This window comes from Orbicella faveolata, unplaced genomic scaffold (genome assembly GCF_042242905.1).
Source record: "Orbicella faveolata isolate gen_17 unplaced genomic scaffold, um_ofav_v1 contig_14, whole genome shotgun sequence".
NCBI classification, from domain to species: Eukaryota; Metazoa; Cnidaria; class Anthozoa; order Scleractinia; family Merulinidae; genus Orbicella; species Orbicella faveolata.
The window spans coordinates 6,792,530-6,804,894 of record NW_028301541.1 but is presented as its reverse complement, the minus strand read 5'-3'; the positions used below and the strand labels follow the sequence as shown (position 1 = coordinate 6,804,894).

Here is a 12,365-nt window from a genome sequence, read left to right as displayed (position 1 = left end):
AGAGACATTCAGAACGAACATGATGAATCATTTCATTATTTTTCAAGGGGTTAGGAAAGGGCAGTTGAGAAGTTACATGTACATGTATAAAAAAAATTTCTACAGAATGGGAAAGTCAAGAGGACAAAAGTTGACCGATGAACCATGGGATAAAAACATAATAATTATTATCAAACAAGCCCTTTCAATGGTGTCAATGCTTCACACAACGTAATGGTGAAGAAAAACCATGTACTTGCCAAATTCAAGGTAAAGAATTGTGACAGAAATAAAATGATGAGAGGCACATTCACATTCTTTTGACAGGTACATGAACAGTAACTGTCCATTACACCTTTCTGCTAGAACTTAATTTGTTGTGCATGTGACTTTAATAGACTTGCCTTCCTATTTTTAGCAAAACATGATCTACTAACAGTGTAACTTAAACACATTACTGCTAATTTTGACCTGATCTTTACCCTGTCTTCTTTACCACTACCACCAAGTATCTTTTTCCAGGCATTGATAAATACAATTAAGATCACTGAAAAGCCCCTTGGGGACGTGGAATAAACGTATGTATGTATATGTATATGTATATGTATATGTCTGTGTATGTATGTATATGTATCTTCTGGCCTCAGACCATTTCCAACAAGGATCTGCTTTCGCGGTGCAAACAGGAGAACACGGGTACTATTATTATGCAACGATGCTGGAGGTGGATTGGCCATGTCATTCGAAAGGATAATGAATCCATCACAAAGACAGCACTATTCTGGACTCCCAAAGGCAGGCGCAAGCATGGCAGGCCTAAGAATACATGGCGTCGTACTGTAGAGACAGAATTGAGGGGCTTAAAACAGAGCTGGAACAAGATCCAACAGCTGGCCAAAGACAGACAGAAGTGGAAGAGCTTTGTTGCTGCCCTACGTGCCAGTGGGCACAATGGGCAGGAAGTGAGTGAGTGATGTATATGTATCTTGACCACTTAAGCTCAGGAATACAGTTTATCATTAATTAAAACTCTCGTCAAAGCTGGTCACAGCAGGAACACAAGGTACAGTGTCACACAATTTAATGATTGCCTGGTAGGCAGAGCTACATGTACAAGTGGTTTAACTGACAAGCAATAACATCACCAAATAAAGAAAAATTGACCAAGAAAAGTTCCCCAACAGCAAAATGTCAATGTAGTAAATGAATAATTTCAAATAATATTAATTTATTTTTATTCAGTTAGCTGTATTTGTAATTGAAAGCAATGAATGTCAATGAGATGGGTGTGACAAAATACAGACTGCAACCTACAGACTTGCATTCAGATCAGCTTGGATGGGGCTCTTCATAGTCTCAAAAGGCTTCAGTTAGAATACTGGTCTGTTTTAAGCCTCTCTTGAAAATGGTAATAGCAGCACCATAAGGTGTAAACAAGTACAGTATGTACTTCTCAAACCCACTAATAATTCATCAAGTAAAAACAAAGAAAATCACAACCATCAAGAGGGATTGCATACCTGGTCTTAATTAGCATAGATTTTGATGATTTTACTTCTCCACTTTCTCTTTATTTTTTGTTTCAACAGAGAAGATATATCATTAACACTTGAGAGAGTGTTTCATCAGCTATCCACACACCTCAAACTTTGTCAAAAATGCTCCACTGCACATCGTATTTTCAATTCTCTTCTGGGTGTTTGGATATCCCAATGAAACACTGTCTCTCTTGTTTGATATACTTATGAAAAATGTCTCCAGGTCCGTACAGTGTCGGTTTGTACTCCATATTTATCTCATACCAGGAATCCAAAGATTTCCTGGATGTCAAAGAGCAATCACTGTTTCCCTGGGTGCCAACAGGCAGTAAGCATTTCTTGACTGCGTGTGTATCATTCAACCTGACTATGCTGAATTACATGTAAATTTATAAAAATAAAGTATTATGTTGAGTTACCTCGTGAATAAATTTCCACCTCACATAGCTGGAGAACTTGACTCTTTGTAGTCATAATACCAACATATTTACCAGTTGTCAGCGGATTAGTGAAACATATGGCTGATGCTCTGAACTGAATAAAACTATAGCGTCCTGTGCATTCACGGTTGCTTGCCACATGTATAGAGTTACCTGGGCCATAAAAACAGAACTACCATTGAATCTTACTATTTTAAATTCCCAGCAGAACTCACCTGGGGCTTTCACTATGGGGTGGACCACTTGAATATCGAGGGGTAGGTAATTTTGTAAAAAAAATTACTGCAAACATACTTGTACCAAAAAAAAAAACATTCATGCACACAACCACTGGCGAAAAAATTCACAGTCATTCAGAGAGCCAATAGAAAGCATGTTACACAGAGGAAAAAATACCATGCATACTGTACACATGTCCTGAGAAAAAAATTTGCTAGTGCATGGAGGGGTAAAGAGGAAAACTTGTGTATGTACCATATTACCCACACCCTCCTCAAAGGCCCAATGGTCCACCCCAAACTTGACAAAAAGGAGTTCCAATAGACCTTATCATGATTTTGGAAGCTTTCTTGATGGTTACATGTAGGCAAGTGTCAGAAAATAATTATTAACAATTTATTAATAGTGTTTGAAAGGGAACCTATGACAAATAATTTTCTTCAAAATCTACTTCTGAACAGTTTATTAATCGTGAAGTTAAGTTTCTAGACAAAAGATTGCATTAAGCAAATTCGAGGGAAACAGCTGGAAGAGAAAACATCCTGTCACATTTTTGCAAACTTGTACGCAGCTTAAAAGTGCATGCCACTTCACAGAAAAAAATCATAGACCAATGTATGCAAAAATTATAAATGGCTCTGGACAATTTTTTTTAGCACAGGGACGTCCTTCGAATTTGGTTAAATGAGATTTTACTGTCGCGCCATTAAAATATAGTTAATGGAGCGTGACGTACGTTCTGAATGAGCCGTTCATGGCGGCATCACTTTCTATAGAGCTATTGAGCAGTTATATTCCAAAGGTCAACAAACTGTAAGCGTTATTGTAGCTAAACCTAAAACATTGTAGCTTTGTTATCTTCTGAACGTTATAACGTACCATAGCATTGGTGCAAAGCATTAAAGCACTATTCATGTTTAAGATGTTACACGTGTTAGGGTAAGCTGTTCGGTAGTACAGCCTTTTCTACTGGCTTACAAGCAGACGAACGTCTCCGTATAAAAGCTCGGAAAACTGTTCGGAGTCCATTCTGAGTTCGTCTAAGCAACGTAGCTATTACTTATTGTAAATCTATCGTTTAATTTTCCCTCCCTCCCTCCCTTTGGAGACGAGGTTGGTCATGTCTTCCTGCATAATAAACAAGGGGTCACTCCTGTGTGGTGCGGTTAAGTCTGCGCAGCGACTTCCCCCAAGCTTGTTGTTTTTTCATCGCCTTTGAACATCGCTTGCTAACCGATACTCTTGTCCGATCCAGCACGTGCTGTCTGTCATTCAGCTTGTAGTGCTGGGGAGATAAGTGAGGTTGTTTTGTCACACTATTGCCGGAAGTCGCATGGGCTAACCAAACGCAAGGCAGTGTTCCCCCATTAACGCCATCACGAGTTGTTTGTATTTGAGTAATAGCTCTGGTTCAATCGCAAGTCGCCACGGTTAACTTACTTTCGCTAGGAACAACGACATTAATAATAATAATGCTATCCTTTTCCTGGGATCTTATGTCTGCTATTTGTTAATTGTTTAAAATTCCATTTTTTTAAACAAATTATGTGCCATCAAGCAACCTTTACTTAAAAGTGAAGTACATTTCAACAATGCTAAAAACAGGTCATATTACAAACTCTTATCATCAAGGTATGCCTATAATTTTCTAACAATGAGGAGCTTTGCTAGAGAAAAACATCTGAAGACAAAGTTACTTGTATGTACATCTGTCGGTGTCCAAGATCATCAAGGTACAGTGTACCATGAAAACATCACATTGACGCGTACAAGCTCTTTTCTTACTGGGCTAGATACATTTATAACTCATCTTTCAACTAAAGACGTTTGACAAGAAATTCTCTAAGCTAACTGGCCAGTACTATTTTGAGCACACCTTTTATCTATTAATCTATCAAGACATTCAAACAATTTGCCCCTTAAACACAACTTTTTGCATTATAAATATATATATAAATATGACCTCCTTTTAGTGATAATTTACAGAACATGTGCTCTTGTGCTATTTCCATGTAGTTTGTCTTAGGGTTTAGGTTTTAAGAACACTACATGTATGTACTCACCAAATGTTATTTTGTAGTCTACATTATTTTTTCCTGGATCACCTGTGAACCTGTTAACTATGTGTATTTCATAGACTGCTGCGTGACCTACAGCCAGGTCCACTCGCCACCAGCTGGGGTTGTCTTGCTTTGTATGTGAACAGTGTTTGTTAAGCATATCAGTGTCTGCGTTTCCATCTACTGCTCTTCCTGACTCAGCAGCACCGATCTGAGCATCACTGTATGTTGACGACTGAGTTGTGGGCTTTCCGAGAGCAAGATTCTCTGTGTGTCAGTCAGTAAAAAAAACATCAACTCCTTTGTTACATATATGTAGAAAAATATACTCAGTAGTAATATTATTCTAAATAGTTGTGCACTTTTATCATAAGCCCCTGGCTTGGGGGATTGGGCAACCACTCCCTACATTTATGACTCTAAATAAAGTTACCTTACCTTCCCTTACCTTATACTTCCATAATGAACAGTGATTTAATAACCCTTTATAGAAATGGATATTTATAGATCTCTTGTCCACTTGCATGGATAATCATGAGAGAATTTCTTATTATAGCTAATTACTGTTGCTTGTAAAACCTGTGTTGTAACAGTACTGTAATGCTGTAAGGATCTGTGAGATAAGTACTGTATTGTAGATTTAGTAATAATTTAATGATAAGTAGTTTCTGTAATTTTAAACTTTAGTTTCCTAATTAATTTGAAAAAAATTGTATTGGTAAAAAATTCTTATGTGTAGTACATGTAGTTAAATGTATAATGTAATGTTACTTGTGTTCTTAGCCAGACATTTTACTCTGACTCATACATGTATAAAAGCCTCTTTCCACCCAGGTGTATAAACGGGTACCAGTAACTTTAATGCTTGTGCTGGGGGTAGCCCTGTGATAGACTAGCGTTCATTATAAGGGGAGTCTCATGGCTTTATGCTACAGAAGCCAGAGAGAAGCACAGGATATGCAGACTCAAACTTACTTACAACACGTGTACAGTATCAAAGTTGTGTTTTAATTAGTAATACAAGTATTAATCACCTGGTTTTTGCTTCACTCCAAACACCTCTGCTCTTAAACACACACCACCATGGTGAGTTCCTGGCAAAAATCGTAAATACCTCACTAAAACACCTGCATTAAGAATGTGCTTAATCTCTGAGTTTCTGTCCTCATTTCCCTTAAGAGACTGAAATTAAAATGTAGGAAACTATTAGTTTCAATTATGTGACAAATCTATTTTCTTTTAGTAAGTTAGATGGCTCAGCAAAACTATCTTTATTTTAAAATCATAAAAAAAACTTGTTAAATAATTATAGTCACACAGCAATAGTACTTAAACTTTGTAGCAGTGAACATATTGCATGTAAACAAATAGTTACATGTAACTGTAGAAAAGTCTGAATCATTTCCTTATGTATGAAAATATAATGATTCATTTCTCACATTACCTTAACTTGTCCAATTTCTTTGTAATCTGTCCAATTTGACCCATCTATGGATGATTGTAGAGTGTAGTTCTTCACCCACTCTTCTGCTTGAGAATTCCCTTGAGTGGACACAGCACAGATGATATGAAGCGTTTGTAGATCAATCTGTAGATATGGATTACTGTCACTTGTTCCTGCACACCATGATGACCCTAATGTAAAGTTCAGTCGACCATTCTTGGCTGGTGTGCTGGCACTTTGTATGGATGAAGCTGTTATGTTACTGTCTGGAATTGATCCACTTTCCATACCAAGATCCAAATCATTACAGTCTCCTGCAGTTAAAAATAAATTGTGTAGTACTTGAGAGAAAACGCACTTCTTTGATCAAAATAAAGTCTCCCTGACCAAATAAATACAAAATGTCAGCTCTACATGCAGTAGCAGTTTCTTGCCTCAACTTACAGCCCTTCCTTACACTTGATCATTAAGACTGATAAGTTGTCAACAAATTTTCCTTCTTCATTAAGTAAAAATATCGCTGAAATCACGGTTACCCCAAAATATTTAATGGTCCTTCCAGCCTTCAATGGAATCAGCCGTGTTAATATTATTTCAATTTTCTGACTTTTCTTCACATTGTCAATTTTCCCTGACTCAAAATGAAATTGCCTGACCCTTTCATAACCTTGAAGAATTTTTTTTTCCCTGACCATTTCCTGACTGGTGACAACCATGTAAAATGTGAGTGCACCTCCTCAGAGTCTGACCAAAAAACAGAGGCTACAGTCAAACCTCCTCCTATTGTAAAGCCCATCTTGCTAAAATGGCCAGAAAATTTCTTCCTAACTGTGCACTGATCTAGACACTTCACTCTTGTTGAAGCCATAGCCAGCTCTCTGTATTGCCAGTTAACGCTGCCCCAGGGAAGGAGGTAGGGTGCATTCTGCATGACTTCCATGCAGAAGATTTACCAAGGCTTTTTAAATTCCACGCCAAAGATTGCGGCTCCACTGCTCACTTTTAGTGGCTTGGCTGCAACAACAAAAATACCTCTGGCACTCAGCATACTAAGCGGCCAAGTCACACATTGCTCTGCTCAAATAAGCCCAATTTTCTTCCTGTTATGTTCACTGGGAAGCTTTGGACTCAAACGGATTGTGCAAGATACCCGCTATTGGCCAGCATATACAGTATTCAATATGGAATAAAATGGGGGATAAAGAGAAGTTAAGAAGCCACAGTTATCACGCCAATTCACCTTATGTAGTTAAGCATTTATAAGCCACCACCAGTAAATGTAAAATTAATGAGCACGCCGCTATATGCCAAAAACTCTAATCGCACCCCAGTACACATTCAGGTCATTCAGAGCAAAGGAATTTGAAACAAAAATTACTAAGAAGAAAACAAAGAGAACTTGAAACATGGCAAAATGAGATTTCGCTTGAATATCGACGTTACAAAGGAGAAGGAAGACTCATGGCTGAGTATTATAAAAACCAACTGAATTTCACCAGCAAGATTACAACAGCAGCCAATGCTCACCCAGTTATGGAATTTCTTTTAGATAACTGGCTGAAGAATAACCATATTACCGTAGATATAATTATAATATTTTGTTTTGGGCTAGTTTGCTTGTATCTTGGGTCTCACAAGTTTTAGTTTCCAAACTTATTTATCAACCGCAGAGACTCCATTTTCTTTTCTGGCATCAAAAGTACAAGACACGGCATTTTAATTTGAGTAAACAGCTCAAAAACATACAATATGCTTTCGCAAGTGCAAAAACAAAATTATGACTTTGAAATACAGAAAAATCAATTATCTTTCTAAACTCTTCTCCCGAAGCTATCATTCGTTTAATTCAAAAGGCATTGCTTACTTCTAAAAAAACAGAAAAATTACACCAGATCGCTCTCCAGAACTCAGTGGCATTACTCTGTACATGCTAAAATTAGACCTGAGTGAATAAGCCAATCAAATGGGAGCATGAACACCTCAGCTTAGTTATATAGGCTCACTCTGTGTTTAAGAGCAGCTTTGCCTAAATATCAACTAGACTTGGAAATAGCGAAAAAAGCGAATTTCTTCAAACTCGCCCAGAATGAAGCCCTATGGGCACTAGTTACAAAAATATCGTTTTAAGTTCAATAAATCAAAAATTATTTTTTTCTGCAATTTTTTCGTTTCGATGCCCCAAATCGGCCAAAATCCATGGAAAATGAACCGCATATTCAGAGGCTCGTAAACTCAAAAGTAAAAATCTTCATTACAAACTGATTGCACGTCGTATTTGTACTTCCTTTTTTGTCTATTTAGAGCTAAATAGATCATGATTTGATTAGAACTTAAATATTTGACGAATTTTCTAAATTAATGACCCAAGACAGCTTTACAAGAGGTCTACATTTAGCCTATTTTCAAATGCTAAAAAGGTGTTCTGGTACATGGCTTTTCCCAAAACGACTAGTTTGGTGTGAAAGAGCATTCTTTCTTCTTCAAATTAGTGAAATAAAATTTTTGGGTAAATAAAATCGCGAGCGCTGAGATAGCAAACTAAATGCAGCACTTCTTCCTGAAAACGTGACCTTGACCCGAGCGTAACGAAACCGATTACTGCAAGAAAACCTTGAAGAAAAGCAAACGCTTCATTATTCTGAAACAATTTCTAGTGATATCTCTCCGAAACCATGATTGCAAGAAACTATTTCCAGATATGAAATCTTACAGGGTCAAAAAAGGAGCTAAAGGGCGCATTTTGACACAATAACTTTGTTTGTTGAGAATTGAAGTCAATGACCGTTAACGAATTCCAGTGAAATTTGCAAACTTGAAGTATGTTAGCCGATACTTACCTGAATATTTATATTAATAGAAGAGTCGTCTTCTTGGATTAACCTTCAAAAGAAGCAGGATCCAGATTTGAAAACCTCTAAAAGAAGAAATGTTTAATGTTCCGTGACCTGGCCGCTGCTATAAATTAGCTTAAATTCCATGCACATGCCGACCGCATGTTTGTCGTAAAACCAACTGAACTCCACTGACAGTTTCCATGGGCAACCCCAAAATAAACAATCCCCAAAAATGTAAAGTGAAATTGGCTGTCTTCATGAACTGTTAGAAGCTAGAGTCAAGTTCCATTACCTTTTAAAAGTGCTTGATTCTACTTTGTTCACTCAGTAGTTACTGTCACGTTCGAATACTGCGTAGCATCGGTCACGCCAAAACACTGCAGACCGTGCAGACTGAGTAAGTTTCCCATACAAAGTCTTGTACGCATTTGTCTATTGAATCAAAAGTCAAATACTGCGCTTGTGCAGCCTGTGGATAAATGACAGACTTTCAGATATATTTAACACTCTTTTGTAACTAGACCCAAAAAAAGGAGTCACAATGAAAAGCCCAAACAAGTGTCTGCAGTAACACAGCGGTCAAACGTCTGCGCATGTGCGAGCAATGGAGCAACTAAAAGGCGGCCAAAATATTTTCATGACACTGTTCTTTTCATGGGTCGTCGGTATCCTATAAATGACATTTTCCTCGTTATTTATATATTTGTTTATGTTTTAGCCGGTACAACGAGAGCTAACAGAAATGACTTGAGAGTTAAAAATTGTTCTACCTTCTGCTTGTTGCAGGTCTTTCTTTTCCGTGGTATGTATTTTCCGTGCTCCTTGAATTTTTTGTCCGCCTCGACTTTGCATTTAGTGCACCAGTTTTTCCCAGGTTTGTAGTTTAGAAAAGATTCTCCCACCTGGTCAAAGACTAGGTACAGTCGGTTTGGGATCGGTATTTTGGCCAGCTATGCCCCCATGACGATGGACATGAACATCGTTCGTCGTTTCGATTCATCTCATTCCTGTGCTTCAGACAAATGAAGGATCCGGATGGAATCCCTCAGTCCTTGCCAAAATTTTTCCAGCTTGTCTGAGGCAAGGCGAATCACTGCAATTGTCTTTTTCTTCTTCCATTTTTCCTTCTTTTACACATCGTTTGTCGTCCGTTTCTGGCGTCACGCATCGTGTGATTAATAAAAACAAATAAAAATATACTACGCCATCGGCTCGTAGCATGACACGGGTTTTAAGACTTATAAACTTTTTTGGTAAAGCTCAAAACAAAATGGTAAATCAACAGAATACTGGTAACTTAATAAAATTTGTGTCTGAAAAGTCTTAAGTTTTCCTTTTACCTGCTTTCTTTTCCTTTTACAGATTTCTATGAACTTTTCAATTTTTTTTCGTAAATTTTGCGTGACACCGGTTGTTTCCCATGTTTTCCTTTAAATTTTTACGCGGGAAATTGGCGCGCGGCTGCCAAAAAATGTACCAATTTGCGCATGCCCGACGTTTGACCGCGGTGTTGTCTGCAGTCTACACGGTCTGCACTGTTTTGGCGTGATCGATTCACGGCATTCGAACGTGAGAGTAGTGGACAAAGTCGACGCAAACAAATAAATTCAAGCACTTTCTAAAGGTAATGGAACTTGACTCTAGCTTCTAACTGTTCATGAAGACAGCCAATTTCACTTTACATTTTTGGGCATTGTTTATTTTGGGGTTGCCCATGGAAACTGTCAGTGGAGTTCAGTTGGTTTTACGACAAACATGCGGTCGGCATGTGCATGGAATTTAAGCTAATTTATAGCAGCGGCCAGGTCACGGAACATTAAACATTTCTTCTTTTAGAGGTTTTCAAATCTGGATCCTGCTTCTTTTGAAGGTTAATCCAAGAAGACGACTCTTCTATTAATATAAATATTCAGGTAAGTATCGGCTAACATACTTCAAGTTTGCAAATTTCACTGGAATTCGTTAACGGTCATTGACTTCAATTCTCAGCAAACAAAGTTATTGTGTCAAAATGCGCCCTTTAGCTCCTTTTTTGACCCTGTAAGATTTCATATCTGGAAATAGTTTCTTGCAATCATGGTTTCGGAGAGATATCACTAGAAATTGTTTCAAAATAACGAAGTGTTTGCTTTTCTTCAAGGTTTTCTTGCAGTAATCGGTTTCATTACACTCGGGTCAAAGGTCATGTTTTCAGGAAGAAGTGCTGCATTTAGTTCGCTATCTCAGTGCTCGCGATTTTATTTACCCAAAAATTTTATTTCACTAATTTGAAGAAGAAAGAATGCTCTTTCACACCAAACTAGTCGTTTTGGGAAAAGCCGTGTACAGAACGCCTTTTTAGCATTTGAAAATAGGCTAAATGTAGACCTCTTGTAAAGCTGTCTTGGGTTGTTAATTTAGAAAATTCGTCAAATATTTAAGTTCTAATCAAATCACGATCTATTTAGCTCTAAATAGACAAAAAAGGAAGTACAGATATGACGTGCAATCAGTTTGTAACGAAGATTTTTACTTTTGAGTTTACGAGCCTCTGAATATGCGGTTCATTTTCGATGGATTTTGGCCGATTTGGGGCATCGAAACGAAAAAATTGCGGAAAAAAATAATTTTTGATTTATTGAACTTAAAACGATATTTTTGTAACTAGTGCCCGTAGGGCTTCATTCTGGACGAGTTTGAAGAAATTCGATTTTTTCGCTATTTCCAAGTCTAGTTGATATTTAGGCGAAGCTGCTCTTAAGTATGTTCATCTCACATGTGCCAGACTGCCTTCTGAATGGGTTTTCATTTGTAATTATTATTGTGCTTGTCTTTGGGAATATCATTTCCAACATTATTAAATCCAAAACCGGATTTTGCATATTTCAATATGTGCATGTAATAAACAGATTAATTCAAAATCACTTGGATTATGGTGCATCAAAGGAACTGACGAATAGTCAAGAACCCTTATCCTGAGTGGATTCTTCGATTCTTCGATGCACCATGATCCGAGCAATCTTGGGTCTGTTTAGTACTGAAACGCAAAATCTACTATCCAATCTTTGATTTTCTCAAAGAAATGCGCCGTAAACTACACCTTAACCTAAGCATTCTACATTAGTTAATAGTTTGCATTACTTTGGGTCACCAAAGCAAGAATTTCTTAACCAAAATTAGAGCGAATAGAAAGGAAGTCACACTACGGAAACAGTTGAGCCGTGTTCCAGTATTGCAGTCATGCAGTAACCACAACAATGTCTGCTATATATTGTTTCGTTATGCACGACCTCCCTTATTTTAATCTCCTTGTAATATTTCATATTGTTACGCTATGCATGATGAAACACCGTATCGTGCAGTGCGAAAGTCCTCAGCAAAGACAACAAGCTTAAACAGAACTCCGTCCCATAGAGACTTTCCATAAATTAAGCTCGCAGAAAGCTCTTAAGAGTCACGAAGCGCGCACTTTACATGTAATAGTCAAAAGCACATTCAGTAAACTTATTCATAATCAAAAACGCATCTAAATCGAACAAACTTTAACTGCTTCACATATTGCAAATAATACTGAGCTCACCTGAAGCCACAGAAAGAAGTACCGCAATGAAAGCCACCCGGAAATACAGCTCGGATCCAAACTCCGCCATCTTTTGTTTAGTTTCGGAATGCAATCGTACCCGTCTCGCTTGACTAGCCTTCCGCATAAAAACTTCACCTCATATTAAAGAACGGCCTCTGCTAGCAGCACAAAGTTGAACAGGAAAATTGTGGGGGTCTTTTGGCTATGATATTGGCCGTTGTTGATGCGTGAACAATTTTCATCTTCCCCGATCTCCTGAAATAAGATTACTCCCAAAGGACTGGGCAAG

At 37.7% G+C, this 12,365-nt stretch overlaps 1 protein-coding gene across 2 annotated transcripts in view; it reads right to left on the bottom strand.

Annotated features, from left to right (window-relative positions):
• The window catches only part of LOC110047982 (uncharacterized), a 41,006-nt gene extending 28,641 nt beyond the window's left edge, over window positions 1–12,365 (bottom strand). The window contains exons 1-5 of one of the 2 annotated variants that reach the window (XM_089287423.1): window positions 12,074–12,365; window positions 5,681–5,994; window positions 5,271–5,418; window positions 4,240–4,503; window positions 1,937–2,110 (exon numbers count right to left, since the gene is read on the bottom strand). In XM_089287423.1, coding sequence (XP_089143549.1) covers window positions 1,937–2,110; window positions 4,240–4,503; window positions 5,271–5,418; window positions 5,681–5,994; window positions 12,074–12,200 — 1,027 coding nt within the window. In that variant the 5' untranslated portion in view covers window positions 12,201–12,365. The remainder of the gene's footprint in view (window positions 1–1,936; window positions 2,111–4,239; window positions 4,504–5,270; window positions 5,419–5,680; window positions 5,995–12,073) is intronic. The other variant, XM_089287422.1, reaches the window with a different exon arrangement.